General features: G+C 41.1%; 1 protein-coding gene across 7 annotated transcripts in view; it reads right to left on the minus strand.

Moving 5' to 3' along the window:
- Nucleotides 1-19,108, minus strand: part of ALPK2 (alpha kinase 2) — a 117,501-nt gene that overhangs the window by 51,922 nt on the left and 46,471 nt on the right. For 6 of the 7 annotated variants that reach the window (XR_011723102.1, XM_071729766.1, XM_071729763.1 and 3 more), the window contains 5 exons: nucleotides 10,314-12,013; nucleotides 3,983-6,857; nucleotides 1,273-1,420; nucleotides 751-878; nucleotides 611-646 (listed from right to left, as the gene is read on the minus strand). Coding sequence is in view for 6 of the 7 variants with exons in the window: in XM_071729766.1 (XP_071585867.1) it covers nucleotides 611-646; nucleotides 751-878; nucleotides 1,273-1,420; nucleotides 3,983-6,857; nucleotides 10,314-11,798 (4,672 nt within the window). In the remaining variant the exon portion in view is untranslated. Of the gene's footprint in view, nucleotides 1-610; nucleotides 647-750; nucleotides 879-1,272; nucleotides 1,421-2,798; nucleotides 3,004-3,982; nucleotides 6,858-10,313; nucleotides 12,014-19,108 lie in introns of those variants that run through there. The other variant, XM_071729767.1, reaches the window with a different exon arrangement.

A 19,108-nucleotide genomic window follows, 5' to 3' on the forward strand; every position in this document is an offset into this window, starting at 1 on the left:
GAACTGATAAGCCAATGTGCAATGCACTATCTTTAGCTGCAGCACAGCCAGACGTGCTGTGTGATTAAACACAAGTTAACATATGGGGAAAGGATTCCAAATCTTCATGCCTGTTTTTCTCCTGGAATAAAGTTACATGGCAGGCAACTTGCCAAGGCCATGTGTTCACCCACCACTGGCAAGTTTTCCTGCTCTCAGTACTGTGTGTGTCTGTGCCTCCCTGTGATGTGATGCTGTTTCAATGTCCACTGGATGCATTGTGCTAAGGACCAAGCTAACAAGAAGTTAAATGTCAAGTTCGAATCAATAGTTTGTCATGGTGGGTACTCCACCAGCCTGCACAAACCATTCCACCTGATGTGAGGGTATTTCACCAATGAAACTCCCATGAATTAAAGTGAATTTTATCTTTGATGGTACAGAAAAGGTGAGTGCAAAATGGGAAATGCAGCTCAGAAAACCACAATAGTAATTCAGTGGATTCCCATAGTTTCCCATGGGGTAACTGTCAAAATGTCTCAGCCTGGTTATATTTTTTCACTCTTTCTCTATTTGGAAATCAGAAGAAAAAAAGATCTCAATACACATTCAAGCAGATGTGTGTACTCACCCTCACAATTCTGAAAACTTGAGAGATGTTCCAGTACTACAAGAAAACAAACAGATTTTTTAGCAAAAAAAAAAAAAAGAAGAAGAAGGAATGGCAACTGCCATCGTGATGATTTATCAAAATTAGAAACTGGAATTTACCTTGAGAAGTCAGATTAAACTCAGCAGTCACCTTTCCATACATATTGCTCAAGCAGCAGTAATACATTCCTTGGTCTTTGTTACTGGCTTTAGCTATAGCCAAAGATACAGGAGAGTCATCCTGGGCACTGGAAAAAAATATGTTAATTTTCCACATGAATACTTTTAAAAGATCTTTCCCAACTCTCCCATATAGCTCTCTTCCTGTCCCTGGAATTTCTGTCCTCACTGCAAAGACTGATTCAAATGCCATGCAAGCAGACAGAATATTTTCTTATGTGTTTCACAATAGGTGATCCTAACACATTCAGAAAGAAAACTACCTCAGCTAAATAAAAAAATAATCAAATCACACACAAATCAAAAGGCATTCTCATATTCCCATCAATATCATGGCCAAATACGTGAAGTATGAACACATGAAAGCCCAAAGCATTGTGTGCTGTTCCTCAGTATTGACTTGTCACTCAGCTTTCTCTGTTCCTCTGCTTTTTTTCTGCTCCTTCAGAAACATGCACTCACCTTCTCTGGAGTCGAGCTAGTAACTTGGAATCTTTAGTCCATGTAATGGTGGAGTCACCATGAATGTCACCAAATTGACAGCATAGCTTAATATTTCCAGAGCAGTCAGGGAACAACTCTGCTTGGATTTGCTTCAGCAGCTTGGGAGCTTGAAAGAAGAGCCACAGGTTAGGATTAGAAGGTAATGATATAATTTTGTCCTTTTAGATTAATCTCAGAATTATCTGCAGATGTTAAGAATATGAATCTGGCAACACTGGTAATTAATTATGATTTCTTCTGATGCAGAAACTGAGGTTTAATACAGAGGTTTTAGAAGACTGATTCAGTACCCCACACAGTCAATGTAAATGTTTTCAATGCATATGGATTTTGAATGTATGGAATAGGATCCAAGGAAGAGGCATCAGCATAAAATTATTTCTGAACCAAAACACGTTCTTGTTGACTAAAGGACCAAATGGATTTATCAGTGAAAAAAAAGAAACAGAAAGGTAGAGCATACAATATGGATACATAATAAGAGTTCATATTAACTGAATACTTGTAACTATTAGACATTTTTAGACAATAATAGCCTTTGAGAGAAGAGACTTTAAATCCCAGGAGATGCTCAGTCTCCAGGGTGTTCTTGGAATATACCTAACTCAGACTGCCAGGATGAGACTCTTTGCAATGGTGCTGTGATAGAACCACTGCCTTTAAAACACAGATGGAGGGAGGGACCCAGACTGAATGGTCAGCAATCTGCATTTGGTAATGTCAGTGGCCTTCCCTTCACTCTTCAGTTTCAAAGGATGAATTTCCCACCTTTAAAGAAAGCCCCAAAATTTCCAGCCACGGGGCACGGTTCTTTGACCACCAGGCAGAGCAAACCCAAGAATCACTCAGGTTACAGAGAGAGAGCACTCTGCCTAGTCTGGGGAAGGTGCTGATAGCCTGGGTCTCTGCTGAGACTTGTTTACTGGCTCACAGAACATGCCAATGTCTTTTCATATGGGCATGGCATGAGGGAGGATGGAGGGTAACTGGAAGGAAAGGGGAAGATTTTAGGATAGTGACACATCCCCATGCTCACGAGACACCCCTGCCAGATGTAAGGGGTATAAAATGCAAGATGTTCTGTTTCCTTCAGTAATTCTGTGCTGCTGCACTCTGAATGAGCTGGCATGACACATGTCCCCTGGGGATCCCATTCCCATTCCTGCAGTCTAACTTTCCCTGTCTAATGCTGAAGGAATGCCGGATCCAACCCAAAGGGTCAAGCACCTGGGATTCACTCCTATGTTTAACTTGTAGTCACTTAAGTCCTTAGGACTAAGAATCTTGCTGAATCAGGGCTAAAGTGACACAGACAGTATGTGACAGAACTGCAAATAGAACTAAAGGCTCCAGACTCCCTGCCCCAACCACAGAGTTGTCCCTCCTGCAGCTGAAAATAATACAAAAGAGAACACCAAGTATATACCAGACTAACCATACCAACCTGCCCATAATGCTGGGCAAAGGTCCACACACTTCTCTGCAGTACAAACATGCATTCACTTTGGTCTGAAGCAGATCAGAAGCTGGCTAAGAAAACTCAGTCGTATCTGATGCAAGCCTGAATGTCTATAATGTTTTTCAAGCACAGCCTCAGGTACATCGAAAATGATCAGGCATTTCTCAGTAATTGCAGTTTGCTTGCTGTGCTTTGAAGGAACATGTCTCTCCTCCCACACATCTGGTTCTCTGGTAAAGGACACATGTTTGAACAGAGAAAAGTTGGGTTTTTTTAAATGTGATTGAATGTGAAATGAAAAGAAGAACTCTCACCAGACTGCACAGCAATTAAAATCTACGAAAAGCTTCACAGTTGTGCAGCTACTTTAGTGTTTAGTCTTGCTCTGATCTACTACATTATTTTATTATGTCAACATGAAATGTCATGTCAAAAAGCAGAAATAAGACCTTAGTCCTTGTAAAGTACCCACAGAAATCACAAATACCTCATCTGTCTACCCGTTACTTCTGTCTGCACTGTGTTTTACATGTTACCAATTTCCTAGAGCCTCTGACAAGCAACCTGAATCTCAATTCCATTATGTGTTTTCTCTGTCAATTTAATATTGCTGATTTCATTGGTGTCATCTGTGACCCAACAGTGGTGAACAGGTAATGTAGAACCAGCCTTCAGTCATTAGAGAGGACTGCGAAACATTAGTTTTACCAGTGGCACCCTACTAGTAACAATACTACTTTGCTAGTAATAAGAGGATTTGTTAACCAGGAGAAGGTAACTGCATCTGGGAGCCACAGTATAGAAGCAGGACTGGGAATGCAGCCCTGTGAAAGCAAGACCACTTCCAAGTCCTGGGCTTGCAGTTGCTACACTGTGTGTAGCTACGTGACACCATTATGCCATGCATCCCTGAAAAGTTGCATGAGGAGACAAATGAAAAAGTAACTATTTCAAACAGGTTAAAACATTCATAAATTAATATATCTGCCAGCTAGGAAAAGGATGCTGAGGAGCATTCAGCTCTGTGGCATGGGCACAGCTCTTGTTACTAACTTCACATAAGTGGAAATGAAAATGAGTGAGGGCAGGAAACCCTTAGCTGACATGACTGAGACTAAAGGAGGCTTGCAGTGTGTTTAACAAATTTGAATTTCATACTGTAGCCAGAACAATGGGAAAGGACAGAAATTAAAATTAGTTTTCTCTTACCTTTGCCATCCTTTTTCAAAACTAGTTTCCTTTGCTCTTTTCTATCTTCTTTATGAATCACTCCTGCCTCACTCTTCACAGACTTTTTAACACAGCTAGGATCCTTGCTTGCATTTCCTCTCTCCTCCAGTCGGGGCTTTTTTGACAGCGTTGCTGGTGGTAATTTCTTCTTAGCTCCAACAGCTAAATGCCCACTCTTTGCTGTGTCTTGTTTACATTTGATGGGCTCAGGCTCAGCAACAGTTGGTGAGGCCTGGTAGGATTTTGACCCTTCTTGATTTCTTAGCCTTTCTGCATTGACTGGGAATGGATCATATGTGGTCAATGCTAGGGAGAATGGCTGAGTGCTGCTGCAGGGTGGTTGCTCTTGAAAATACTGGTTGTTCCCTGAATCAACTTGTGGCAAATTAACTAAAGCACTTACCACACTCTCTGGTGTCATGACTTCTTCATCTTTAGCATACTCAGTAGGCTTAATTGAATTATCAATCTCAGTTAGCTTGCTGGAAGAGATAAATTCAGGACAGGGCTGCTTAGTGCTAATATTCATCGGTGGCCTCTGAGCCTCGGAGCTAATTAAAGTGTGCAAAGGAAGCTTCATTTCAGCTTCATCTGGGTTATATTCAGTAGCTCTTTGACTCTCTTGTTCGTTTTCACACAAGACTGCTTCCCCCTTGTTTTCTTCAGGTACCCCATGAAACTGATCCTGCAATGCTTTGCAGAAAGTTTGCAGCATACTCAAATTTTCATCTACTTTGTCTGCGTTTTGTGTGGATTCATTTTTTACGTGATTTCCTGTGCCAGGACACCCCATTGCTGATAGACTGGTGAGAAGGCCCCCTGGCTGGCTTTCAGGTGTGAAGAATGGTAAAGTTTCCTTTACAGACAGTCGCTGGATATCTAACTGATTATTGGTATCTCTGTAATTCTCACCTGTTGTGCTGAGGTACTCATCTTGAGCCCCTCCAGGCAGAGGGGTACTAACTGATGGTACACTTCCAAAAGTGCACCTGTGATTTTTTGAAGAATCTGGATGTAACTCTTCATCAGACTTGAAGCTGCATTCAACAAAAAGTACATGCTGTTGTGAAGTATTATGAGAGGAAACTGCAGGCTGACTCTCTGAAACATGACTAATCCCTGAGCCACAGGAAGTTTCAGCCCTTGATTCATCACCTATACAGATCTCTCTCTGTTCTTCTCCTGTTTCACATGGTTCATATCTCTGCACTTCTACATAAAGACCTCTTAAAAATGGATCCCCAGAAGAGGAAGAGAATGCCACTTCTTGTTTTTCTATTTCTGTCAGTTCATCTATATGTTGGGGTAGATTCTTCCATGTTAAGTTTTCAGGAGTCTCAGTTAAATTAGGCAATTGCATTACATAACTGCATTTCTGTGTATTAGAAACAACTTGATAATCTTGACAGTCATTACTTTTTGAAAGATAACTGTCAGAATTTGTCTCGTTTTGTGCCTTAGCATCTGAGTGATTTCCTTTATTTTGTAAATTATCTTCATAACCTCCACGTATGGTGTCAACACAAGAGTGTTCTTCATGTGTAAACTGACTGATGTTTTCACTGGGAAAAACATATTTCTCTTCAGGGACACAAGCCAGTTCTTTTCTTGCTGGATAACAGTCTGCAAAATGACACCCACTGTCAGTTACAGGCTCATTTATGAAGGATTTGTTGTGCTCAGCACAAAGTAATTGTCCAAGTGTCCCATGTGACTTATCTGACATGTAAGCTGGGTTTTCTTTGTCACATGCTAAATTACCACTCTGTGCATTTCTTAATCTTTGAAGAGAATCTGCATCACATGTTTGGGTAGCACTATCCATGGTAAGCTTTCCTTCCCAAGCAACAGTCATTTGACTGGACCCATTACTGTCAGTTAATGTTTGATTTGGCTCCTGCTCCAAGTACTCCCCTGTATTTAAGATGATACTATTTGCTGAAACACAAATGGATGGTGTTTCAGTTTCAGTGCTAGAACCTAGACATACACCATCTGTTTCTACCACTTGTGCAAGACAAATGTTTCCTATGGATACACTGTTACATGCTTCATCTGCTTCAAGTAGGATATAGGAAATCCTGCAGTCATCTTTCTCTGTTCTTTGGCTACCAGCAGATTGTGGAATCAGTTCCTGCTCTTCTGTCACACTTACTGGCAAAGCATGACCAGAACAGGTCTCCTGTACAAAGGGCAGATCCGTGACTTTAATATCTGCTGGCCTAGCTTCTAAACTAGTGATCCCCCAGTTCTCGGATGGGATTTGATAGTCTGAGTCATCCTCATGAAGAAGTTTGCACAGCTTGTCATGCATTGCAGATGTATCAGCATCTCCTTTGCACCCAGGTTCTCCAGATTCCAAGGCTGACTTGGGATTAGCTTGAAACACAGATTCATCACATGGTACACTGCAGAGAGGATCTGTGTTGTTGCTGTCATGGGAATCAAAACTATATCCCTGCTCCCCCTCCCGTGGCTCATCACATAGCTTTGCAGATGAGAGGACAGCACATAAACATTCTTGTTTATCAGGAGCACAGTCTGTATCCCATAAAGGAAAAGGTGAAACATCATTCTTTGCTACATTGCTGTTACTAGTAGTATTAATTCCTTGTTCACAGACGACTTGCTGGTGACAACTTTCTCTCTTACCACAAGGAGCATGCTGTTGAGAATAGGTCTGTGAATTTGCATATTTTGCTTCTAATATCTTTTGGGTACAGAGCATTTCTGAGGCTGGATGGATGGCTCCTGCACTCTCACAAGCCATGAAGTTGTTTTCCTTTTCCATTTCAGGCTCCGTACATAGCCTCTCACAATTCTGGGTAAAGACTTTGAGACTAGGACCTTGGTTCTATAAGGAAGAAAAAAGAGAAATGTAATTTAAAATTAGAACTGCTTCTTGACACAGGCCTGAACTAGAGTCCTGGCTTGGAATACACCAATTTTTTTTATTTTGTTTTGTTTTTTAAGTATTTGTCAACAGTCAAATTTCTTGATCTGGTAAGTTTCAGATCTGGATCCAAATGCTGGAAAGTATAAAAATTAATCAAGATGAAGAGCAATGACTGACATAGCCCAGCTAGATAAAAACAAATAAAATAAAATAAACCAAACCACAACAAAACAAACCAAAATGGTCATGTCTATGCTTTTGGCTACCAGTCAGAATGCCCCACCATACCTATTATTACACAATATAAACTGGTGATTTTGTGGAACTAAATTAGTATTTTGGGAGCTTTCACTCCCCTTTGCTTCCATGCTGGCCATTATCTTAAGTTTCACAAAAATGCTTTCTTAAAAACTGCAGAGTATGCATCCCAGCAGCTTGTATCACAGTTTTTAGTAAAAACTGTGGAACTGTTGCTAAGTATGATCAGTCAGTCTCTAGCTGCTGTTGGTATGAAACAGAAAATAGGTAGCTCTTATGACCTCTGGAAAGTGGGCTGATTATTTCAAGGACCCTGTTATCTATCTAATCTGTGTGTCTGTCCCTGCTGGCATCTGTCTGTCTCAAGCATTTATAGACATGCAGCACTGCAGTCTCGACACACATTTGGATGGCTGGGAAATTAATACAGTGGCAAAATAGGGCTTGTAATGGAGTGCCTTGCCCTGCATTTCACAGAAATATATCTAGAAGGGAATACCATTTGAAGCCTCATAGTAGCACATTTACTGATTTTAAATTTATATTTAACAGCGATATTTGCTCCTAGGGTATGTGGTAATCAGCTCCAAGTTATTTTTGTTTGAAAGCACTTATATCCAAATCCTTCAAACGTTTTTTGGGAAACCCTGCTGGCTTTAGCTTGACTGCCCCAGCAATGGAACACTACATCACAGCTGTCCATTACAGTCGGCAGCTCCTGGGACATGACACCCAACAGCAGACAGCTGCCAGCTCAACAATGAACAGGGCCCACAGCCCAATGAACAAACAGCTTCACTGTCCTGGGCAGTCCTTGCAGTTTTGGATACCCTGAAATCTAACAAAGCAGAGGTACTATGTGATGGACACAAATGCTTTTTGGGTGAAACCAGATTACCTGACTTCTTGGAAGTTCTGTGTCAGTTCCACTTCTCTCCTTTTTGTACAACGAAATCTAAAATTATCTAGAACTGATGTAAATTTCTCAGGAAGGTCAAACCAAGGACTTCTCAAATTTTACAAGAACAGATTTTTCTGACATGACTGAAAACAAAATAGTGGCAACATGATCAGTAAATCTAATCAGCACAAGAAAAAAAGCTCTAGAAATATACATACACCACATGCCACTGTTCCTGGGGTGTCAGTGTAAACATTAAGCATTTTGCTTATGCCCTGGAACCCCTCTGAACCTGCTAGTTCCAGCAGGACTCCACCAACATCACTGGCATTCAGCAGGCCTTAGACATGGTCTCTGCAATTCTGGAGTGACACCAGTTTCTTGTGCTGAGGGTGCTGACTGAACACTGAACAGAGAGCAGCTCTTGAATGACACGCTGCAAACTTGAAGCCTCCTGGCTCTCTGTACAGTATGAAATGTCATACAGCTGCCACAGTTGGCTTTTAGGACCTATTATTAATGAAGTTGCTTTGAAGCATTAGATAAATGAAGGAATTTCACCTGTGGCTAGACTATGAGGTCATGAAAGGAGTCAGGAGCTTCCCACCTTAACCATCTAACAGAAGGAGAAGTCACCCAGAACAGCAGTTGCTGCACAAGACTGCAAAGGTTGTTCCAGCTAAAGGCAACTTGGCACTAAGGGGAAGTGTAAATATTTGGGTAATTAGTGCTGTGGTTCTTGTGGCTGCTATGTACCTCTCAGCAGACCTGATTCACCACATGGAGAGGGAAAATGGAATGCCCTTCCAAAGTGGTCAGCTGGGGGTTTTCTACAAGTCCCTCACCTAGCAGAGCTGTCTCCAATGCTGAGCTCCAGCTCATACCACAGGGCACTTCTACATCAACCTGTGCAGCCAGAGATGATTCTTTCTTGCCTTTCTTAGGTTACATGGCAGACTGCTGAGAGGCTTCAGGCTTATGATATGGGAGCTGTGAGAAGCTGTCCACATTTTCCTTGTGCTATAAAAAGTAGTTTCTAGATGGGATGCCTGTGTTGAACCCATTTTCAAGACCACATCATTTTGAATGTCATCTTCATTCATGTGTCTTTAAAACTGGGGGTTTGGTTTGTGCTCACCTCTATCTCTTCTTTGTACACTGATATTTTTTTCCTATTTAATTTTAATCTCATGTACAGTTTTGGTCATGGAGACACAAACGGCAGAAATATATACTGACTGCAGGTAGCAAGAGTCTAGCTGGTCAATCTGAACTTGGCAGCAGCACTTACAGTAACAGAGCAGCTGCTCTTTGCTGAGAGGGTTCTGGGATTTAAATTATTGTACTGCACTTAGAAAAAAATTTAAAAATCCCTCTTGCACCCCATGGTAATGCATACCATCAGGGAAGTCTCAGCAGGTTGATTTCAATAGAGCGTATTCCCCATCATAAGATATTCCCCATCATTAGTTCTGCTAGTAAGATTATTTATGATTTAATTTTATTTATATACCTTGAGTGTTTATTCTGTGAAGTAAAAAGCATGATCAAGTTCTCCCACTTATGAAACCTGGTGTGGCATCACCTCAGTCTGTACAACCATATCAATTTCCCCCATTGATTTCCTACCAACAGCATAAAATATGCAAATACATGAAGATTACCACTTTAGAGTTTTGGGGGGTTTTACATGTTTTTTTACATTTAAACTGGGATATCCTACTCTTTCATTGTTTTATTTGGAAAAAGCAAAGCTCCATCCACCTTTGAAACATGAACTCTCTGAATTACGTTCCCCTCCTTGTTATTATTCATAGCAATCTTCTCTGGATTTGTTTTAGATTTCCAGCACCAAAGTGGATGACAATTTTATTCTTTGAGTATAAACTGAAAATAAGTTAAAACATTCTCTGCTCAGAATAGGCATTTGAGAAGGTTTCTGAGTTGAAAGAAACATTGCTTTGATGAGACCTGTGCAATAGTCTACATATCAGATTTCCCTATCCAGCTGTCCAGAGTCCCATTGGTGCCTCTTACTATTATCAGTCTCACTCTATAATTAGAACAGCTTATGGTTTATTTGGGCCTTTTTCAAAACCAGATTTCCTTCCCAGCCGTAGCTGTCATTCAGAAGTACACGAATAGAATCTTTCAAAGAAATTTAAATTTCAGATTATTTTATGACAAACAAGAGTTAACATGCATTCAAATCAGTAGAGAAGCTCTTTCTATTAAAGGATAAACACTTTACTTACCCTGGGTGAGATGTTTCCATTTGGCATCTGATTCTGCTCAGAGAGGCCCCAGGTCCTTTTCCTTTCCCAATCAGAGTCTTTATCTACCCCTTCTGTATGACACAAACCAGCCTGCTCTTGCAAGCTTTCTGGCTCCTCAGGGATTTGTGTTGAAATGCCACCTTCCTGACTGGGACACAGAGCAGTGGATTTCCTAACCTCTGCTGCAGTCTGAAAAGACTGTCCTATACTGCTTACATATCTGCAAAGTTCTTTAGGGTTTAACAACTTTAAAAGGTTTCTTCTTAGGCTTTCTGTTAAGGTACAGACAGCATGCTTTACATTTTCCTCTGGCAGACTTCTTGCCTCCTCCTCTAGCAGCAATGAGCTTTCACCCAGCGCGTCCTTGTCCACACTGCTTTCTGACATTGTCTCTGAAGCCTGATTTGTGGAAGAAGCACCTATGCCACCAGCAGAAGAGTCCACCTTGTCAGGTACATAATCCTTGTTCTTTGATTCATCACTTGAGAAACCTGCAGCTGAGTGGACACTTCCATTGTTTTCTTTTTCAGTTCCAGGATGGTCATTTTCAATGGCTGTAGATGCAACAGGCACTTTACACTTCTCTTTGTCTTTCAGACTGGCACTTTTATCTCGGTGGTGTCCAACAGTGAGAGTCATCTCTGCCTGCACAGTTGACTGGCTGTACATAGAGGGGTCTCTCCTTACATTTACTCCTTCAAATTTTGAGTGATCACTACAGAAGCCAATGGTGGTATCCATAGGCGTAGTGTTATCTGACACTTGGAACAGACAAGGCGTTTCACTGAGGAAGTAAGCATACCCATCACAATCCTTACTCAGTTTTAAATCATCTTCATCATCATTTTCTAATAAACATTCTAACTTCTTTTTCCAGATTTCATTTTCAAGCTCTGTCAGTACATCTGAACATTCAAAATACTCCAGGTCATCATCAGAAAAGTCATCGCTTACACTTGGAATTTCCTCTGCATAAACATCCAGAATAGTGGCAGAATTTTCAGAATCATCTTTTACAAGATAATTGTTATTTATTGTGGGAGTATCTGCCTGCTCACTGAACAGGGTATCCGTGGCTGGGGGTCTCCAGAGCCCAGTCTTTTTACATGCCTGGACATCTGCCAGAGACTGACCAGATTCAGAGTCTTCCGTGCTAAGGCAACAGTTGTCCTTGTGTGAAGTGATCACATTTGTGGGGTGGGAATGCACCTGTCTGCTGCAGCATTTCTCTGCTTCTCCAGCAGTGACACCGACCACACTGTTAAAAGGAATTAAGTCATCACCATTCTCCGAGAAATCCCTCAGGCAGGAAACATTTTCCTGGGTTTTAAATACAGTTTTTACATCCATGTTATCTGGCAAGTGTCTGTGGGATTTCTCAAATGGGGACACTACCTCTGCTTCTCTGAGCTTCTCAAGCAGCAAACCACTGCTCACTGAAGAGTCAGAATCTGCTGAAATCATCAGGGGGCCACCCTCACAGCTCTAAGTCTAAATGTTTCTCGTTCCACTCATTTTACCCTGAAGTCTCCCACATTGTCATTTAAGCCAACAATTAATTCCATGGAAGCTTTGAGGTTTGTATCTAATATCAGATCTACAAACGTTGAACAGCAGGTCATTCTAGCTGTCACTGTTTCCAGGTACTGTTAATGAAGTGCGGATCTTGCTCTGTGCACCTGAAAATCAAAGAAACCTAAAGTTTAAAATTACTTCTAAAATGGGCACGTGTGTTTTCTAAAAGGTGGTCAATTGACAAATAGTTGCAAGCACTTTCAAACAAAAAGACATCTTTTGTTAAAAATCAAGATCAAACAATAAAGCAGTAACTGTAACCCAGCTATCTATGCAACCACATTTAATGGCAGGACCTTGTAACTGGAGTAATGTCTGCTAGGAAAACAAATTCTTAGATAAATCTGCACATACATGTAACAGTACAGAAGAGGCTTTAGCACACATCATTTAGACATTACTAAATGCCAACAGCAATCTTTAGACAACATAGATTTTCACAGCTGCATTGACTTCTACAGGTACCAGGCACCTGCTACTTGGGCAGTCACATTGGCAAAAGAGTAGGCTGTTCCTTTAATAAGTATCACAGGGGCATGAATTTCAAAATCTGTTTGTAGAAATACCTGGAGCAATCAGCTGAGTTAGATTTTACTGGCTCTTTCTGTTCAGATAAGTCTATAGGATTTTGAGCTGATGTTTGTAATTTCTGTGATGAGAGAATAATGAAAGGAGGCTGGCTGGCTTCAGCTTCCTGTTTGTACTGACTCCTACTTTCAAAAAAGTGTGCAGGAACAAAATGGTGTGGCAATGCAGAATTTACCTAAAAATAAAGTGAAACACACCAAAAGGCTTCCATTAGCTGACTCTAAATAAGTATGGAATTCTCTCTCTCTTCTTGTAAAAAAACAAACAAAAAAAAACCCACCAAAAAAAAAAAAACACCACAGACAAAACCTCAAAACTTGTTTCCTAAGCATTCCCAGATTTTTGAATATTAGATACTCGAGATGTACACTCATCACAGCATGACTCTTCCACTATTGAGGGATCCATTCATCAGGGAAAACAGTGTAGCAGAAGTGAATCTCAAGCAAACTTGATCTCATGAAGAATGCCAGACTAAAAGTTCTGAAAAACAGTGACCTATTTTTATTCACAGATCTGGTTAAACATGAAGAACAAGAGGAAAAACTTTCTTGCCATTCTGCTAATCTGAAGACATTTAAAGACACCTCTATTCATTCTGCTTTTCCTTTCTCTCTGCTTCTCCCATTGTGACCTTTTTTAGCTCGTGTCTCTCTCCTGGCTGCAAGATCACCAGCCAGAAGCAGCCCTGCACAGCAACCTTTCCTGATGCCCTTTTGAGCAGTCATTGGACTTGTCAGCACCCAGCTTTGTGTCACAGTCCACTGCAGACACCGATCAAAGTCAGTCAGCACGAAAATATGCAGGAGCTACATTAGAGCTTAATGGCTAAATAGCAAGGGGCTTGCATGGCTTGCTTGGAATCTGCCTCTCATGGAAAGAGCAGAAAGCGGCTTGGTGCATTTTCATTTCCTTTGGGCAAACCCCACCACAGACACCTTTCCACAGAGTTACCTGGAAGGCAGAAGCAGGAAGAGAAGGTGGTTAGCTGGAAGGTTACTAGAAGGGACAGCGTTAGGTTTTGTGACAATCAGTTTGACTAGAAGCACACAAATAAGTGCAAACAACAGCAGATGGGGCACCCAGAGCAGCACCCTCCCCCAGCACAGAACATCTGTGTGTGCTCCTGTGCATGCTGAGCACACCTGCACAGCCTCTCTGGTTACACTTGGACCACGAAGCTGTGGTAGCCTTGCCGAGAGGAGAGGAGAGGAGAGGAGAGGAGAGGAGAGGAGAGGAGAGGAGAGGAGAGGAGAGGAGAGGAGAGGAGAGGAGAGGAGAGCTGATATAAGGAAGAAATTGTTTATGCTGAGGGTGGTGAGAAACCAGACCAGGTTGGCTAGAGAGGTGGTGGGATGCCCTATCCCTGGGAACCTTCCAGGTCAGTGTGGACAGTGCTCTGAGCAGACTGATCTAGTTGCAAATAGTCCCTGCTCACTGCAGGGAGGGATGGTACTAGGTGTCCTTTAGGTCCCTTCCAGCCCAAACCATTCTATGACTATGCACGCAGGGGGTAAAGGGCAGGAAACTAGTGTGCAGGCTTCCTCAGGCTACCATCATCGAGCCTGAGGGGCAGTCTAGTTCAAAACCCAACGTAATAGTGGCTTCTATGCAAAAGAGGACAAAAGAGAACAATTAGTGCAAACTGCAGTGGTTTTAAATAATGTTGACACCTGTCACCTGGCCCAGGGCCAATACTCTATGTTTGCTTCATGCAGGCCTTTGAAGTACAATCTAGACCTTGCCTGCAACAAAAGCTTGAAGAAAAAAAGGAATTGGATCCCATTATTTTCAGCCTTTCAGATCTCTGTTCATGTTTTCCTTTCCATTTCAACTCTAAGGAATATAAATATTTAACAGGAAAAAAAATGGAGCAGTTGAGATTAATCTTTTCCTCACCCATTTTACTACAGTGCCATGGAATTACCCCCCAGCATTCACCCATCTCCTCTTAAATATGTATTTGCCTAATGTTCCCTGTTGCATTTTCTCAAATCTGCTTTCATCTCTGCTTTTCAGAAGACCAGATGCCTCCCTCCCCTTTTGTGGAGGGTATAAGTTATTTTAAAAGCATGGTAATTTTCCCAGCTGAAATGAGCCTTGGCAACATTTTTTTTTAAATGCAGATTGCTTCATGAATACTCTTTACTAAACCAATTGCACTACACAGTTATCATTATCTTAGTTCAGCTGCATTTTGACATCAAGGAGAAAAGAGCTGTCAAATTTCTCAATATGAAAATTAGATTAGATTACATTCTGTCAGATCCAACAATGGAATTTAAAGCAAAATAATGTTCCATAAGGAAAACTGCAATAAACGGTGGTTTTCCACATAAGATAAAGAGATATTTTTTTTTTTTTAATCCAGGGAGAAAGTAGAAGATACTAGATAAAACTGTAATTTCAGTTAATGAATTTATATAGAAACTGGAAAGAGCACTGTTAGTATAACACCATATCAGTTCCTCAAGAAAACTTGTGACAGAAGATGCTTAATGAAATTCACTGAGAAAAGATGAATGGGAGAAGATGATGGTTCATCATCAGCTATTGACTACTCAGCTGAAAATAAACTCAGTTCCTAATTAACTGGGTTTTGAACACTTGGTGAAAAGATGACAAGAGGGAGCATTTAAATGTACAAGGTTCTCCTGGCTGTTTGTCTCATCTCTTGCTCTTGATGCTACTTGCTCAGTCAGGTACAAGCAAATGACAGGAGCACAGTGAAGCAGAGCCACACAGGAAAAATTAGCACCACCAGGTTTTAGCAGGCAATGGTAAGAAAGATGCCTACTCTGGTTTTCCAGTGATCTGTAAACATATTTTCCATCTCTTACTGATCAGACTGTTGGGGAGTTTTCCTGGTACCTTATATAAATAAAAAGCCAGCTTAACCCCTTCTGCAGCTGGGCCTTCTTGCCCTCCATAACAGATCATTCCTCAGTCACAAATAACTGCTGCTGAGCAGATAAAATTTGAATTTCCTCTTCACTACCCCTGTCCATGTTGGCCAATCCTTTGGCCTTCCTCCACCCATATCTTAGGTCTGTCTTCAAATCCTATGAAGAAATGCCACCAGTGTCCAATGCTGCCTAAACTCAATGACCTCGGAACTATGGATAAGGGAAAACAAATCAGGAAACAGTAACCTGAGAACTATGGCTGGTAGGAGTTAGGAGAAATTGATTAAAAACTCGAATAGTCAGATGAACAAGGCAGCAATAGGCAGCAAAGACATTTGTAGCTGGTTCATCAAAATCCATTTATGGCAGGAAGTAATCATAGTGTTCACAAAAAAGAATCTGTTTCAAATAACATTATGCAAAAAGATGGCTGGAAAAAAGCATCAAAATGGCTAAAACAGTCACTTAGCAGGTGCTTTTGGAACCAAAGCCACTTCTAAATGATTTCAGAAGAAAATGGTGGACTTAATCCTAATGTCAGCAAAGAAATTTTTTAAGTGACAAAAATATACAGATTTGATTAACCTTGAAAAGTGGACATTCATTTTCCTCTCTTTCATCATATTTTTTTCTACTTTATTTGGTTATAACCTAATCTTTTTAGTTATAAAAATGGAAATCTTATCTGTAAGCAATTTTACATTCACAGAAGTTACTACATAAGTTTCTACAGAAAACTTATGCATTTTAGTCCAGGAGAGAATTCATGTCCTTTAGAGTCAGTGGAAAAGAATTCCCCCCCCTACCTCTCTGAAGTTTTTATTCTCATTTACTACCTATTCATCATGTAATCTCTGTTCTTCGTACAGTCCTACTCAGCCCACACCCTTACTCAATGGGATTTACTCCTATCTTTGGGATGCACTTGCTCCTACCTCCCTTCCACAGGACCTCTCACACCCTACCCATGTGTTGTCTCCCTCCTTATCAGCACCACTCCAGCACTCTGGGCCAGGGATCATTCTGTCACTCCTGTGCTGCCTGGCACAATGCTCACACGATCTATGCCTAAACCTTGTGCAGTACTGCAGCACAACCACTATCTGTGAACACACCTTGATGACCAAAGCATTGTCTGGGTAGGTTAAAAGCTCCACATCAGTGCACAAAAACCCCTGTGCAGATGTAGGTGTTCTGCAAATGACCCAGTTTACACCCACTGCAGTGCAAAGGAGTGGGCAAGAACCACATGCATGAGCCCACACGAAGAGTTATCTCAGCTTAACACACAGGTGGAATTAAACCGATAATATCCCGTCTCCCCCCGTGTTTCACATTTAGAAACACCCTTCCATCAACTAATGCTTTTGTCTCTTTACCCCATGTTGATATGGGTTCTGGATACCCCAAAACAGAGAAAAATGGGTAGCTACATAAATCATGTGGGTTTGCAATAGCCTGAGATCACACAGACCATGTCTCCAGTAATTTATCTGCCACTGTCCACACTCACAGGGCCACACAAAATCTGGCAGATGCTTGTTGCTCAGCTGATCAAGGGTGAACTTCCACAGAATTTTTGCACACATACCTACATGCAGAGAGCACCTTTCTCCTTTCTATGAATGTGTCTCTGAGGAAGATGTGGATGCATACAGAACACCCACTATTTTAACACTTCTTCATCAGGCTGCTCTCATTTAGAAAGTCAGTGCTGTATTTGCTTCTGTGCTTCACTGCTCCCAGAGACTTGGTCTGAGACAACAAACTCCTCACGTGCCAGCAGTTCCCTACTAACACCTCCATCTCACAGGCCAGACTATTGGATCTGGATTTCTCCTTTTGAAAAACTATTATTACCCCCTAGACTACCCGGCTAAATTTTAGAGCTATCAACAGCTACTTCTCGACTTGTCTGGGCACACTGTATAAATTTTCATGCATCTCTTCATAGAGATATTACATTGCCAAGTGGCTTAACCACAAAAAAAGCCAGTTGATATAATTAGACCTCATTTAAGATAAAAGTGAAAGATCTCCAAACCGAAACATTAATAACCACAAAATCTTTTGTTATGATGTACAGAAATAATCATATACTCTGCAGATCCAATCAGAAAGCCAGATGGTCTGTCCCCATGCCCCTGCCCCTCCGTGCACACCCTGTTCCTCCCTGTTTGGCACAGACAGACAACACAAGCACGTGGGGCAGAACGGGATCCTGCTGCAGCCTGGCCACGTTCTTGGTCCGCATGACCAAGAACTCTGGGCAGTCCTGAGGGAACACCCAGATGTAAACAGGAAAGTCTGGGATGAACTGCTGGCTGCAGGAAGGCTTGAACATAGAGTAACTGATTTCTTCAGTGCTCAGGGAAAAGAGGACTTTGTCTGCATTTCTGTCAAAAAATATGACTGTGCTGTGTAAGATGAGGCATGGAAAGCCACACACCACAGGCAGAAATTCATAGCAATCCCTAATATGTACATGAGAACCAAAACAGCAACATTAGCTGCAACAGCATGCATAGTAAATAATGTGTGTAGGAAATGTAGCTTAAAATGAAATATTCCTGCTAACAACGCTTGTGTTTTTATGACCCTGACTCTTGGGTTGCAGAAAAACATCATAGGCCAGATTACTCAAATAATCTCACAGATCCTTCCCAGAATGACAAGCTATGGCACCGTATGGATAGTACACACCTTGTCAACCTCTGTGAAACCTTAGTGTCCTACTTAAGCACAGTTATGTTCCAAGGCTAAAGCTAATTCCTTTTCCATTCTCCCTGGAAATACTTCTCAAATATACCTTAACTTTCTTGCAAAGAGTTTGCATACATTTTGTATAGCTGAGTGTTCCCCTAATAAATCAATAGCCATAACTCCATCCACTCCTCCTTCACAGCCTGATGCCTGTTTTACATTTGGGAATGCACACATTTTTTCACTACCTCATCCAGGGCCTCTCTCAACTGAGATTTTTTACTTTGTAGCAAACTCCGTAAGTTTAGTATTTTTCTTCTTCCGAAACAAAACAAACATAGACTTTTCCTGTTATGTAATAACACAGACATTACACACCAACTTAGATTTCCATTATATCCTCTGTACAAAACCATATACAATATGTTTATATTTATTACTGGAAACACACAAGTTTTCCAAAAAGGTTGCCAGGCATGGTTTGCCCTATTTAAATGCTTATTTTTCATGTTCTCTTTTTAAATTTTTCCTTTAGAAGAAATCAAAGCTTTTATTAAAAGTTTTTCTTTAAATGTTACAACACTGTCTTGTTCCAGTGAATCTTTTTTTTTTCCCATGCATTCATCAGCACTGATAGAATCAAATTCCACATGAAATTTCTTACCTGATTTCCTCCACTCCTAGTCTACAGAAGCTTCCCAAAGTAATTATGCCAGAAAGCCATAAAAACGTTTTCCAGAGTGCTGTGACCATGCCTACATTCTGAAATGCTGTTATGCTGTAAAGGTTAAAATCTCCAAGACAACAAAAACTGGAATTCTAGAGTCAATTAAAACTTTGTGTATTCCATTTATAAGGCAGGGCTATAAGTATTTAAATGGCAGTTTGCTCACTATGGAGTCTAACATTTGGTGGTGCAAGAGCAGTGCATGCTCTTTCATGCTCATGCATACAAGGATTTACAAAGACTGTTTTCTATTTATTTCTGTACCTCACAGTAGC

Source organism: Heliangelus exortis, chromosome W (assembly GCF_036169615.1).
Source record: "Heliangelus exortis chromosome W, bHelExo1.hap1, whole genome shotgun sequence".
In the NCBI taxonomy this organism is placed as follows: Eukaryota; Metazoa; Chordata; class Aves; order Apodiformes; family Trochilidae; genus Heliangelus; species Heliangelus exortis.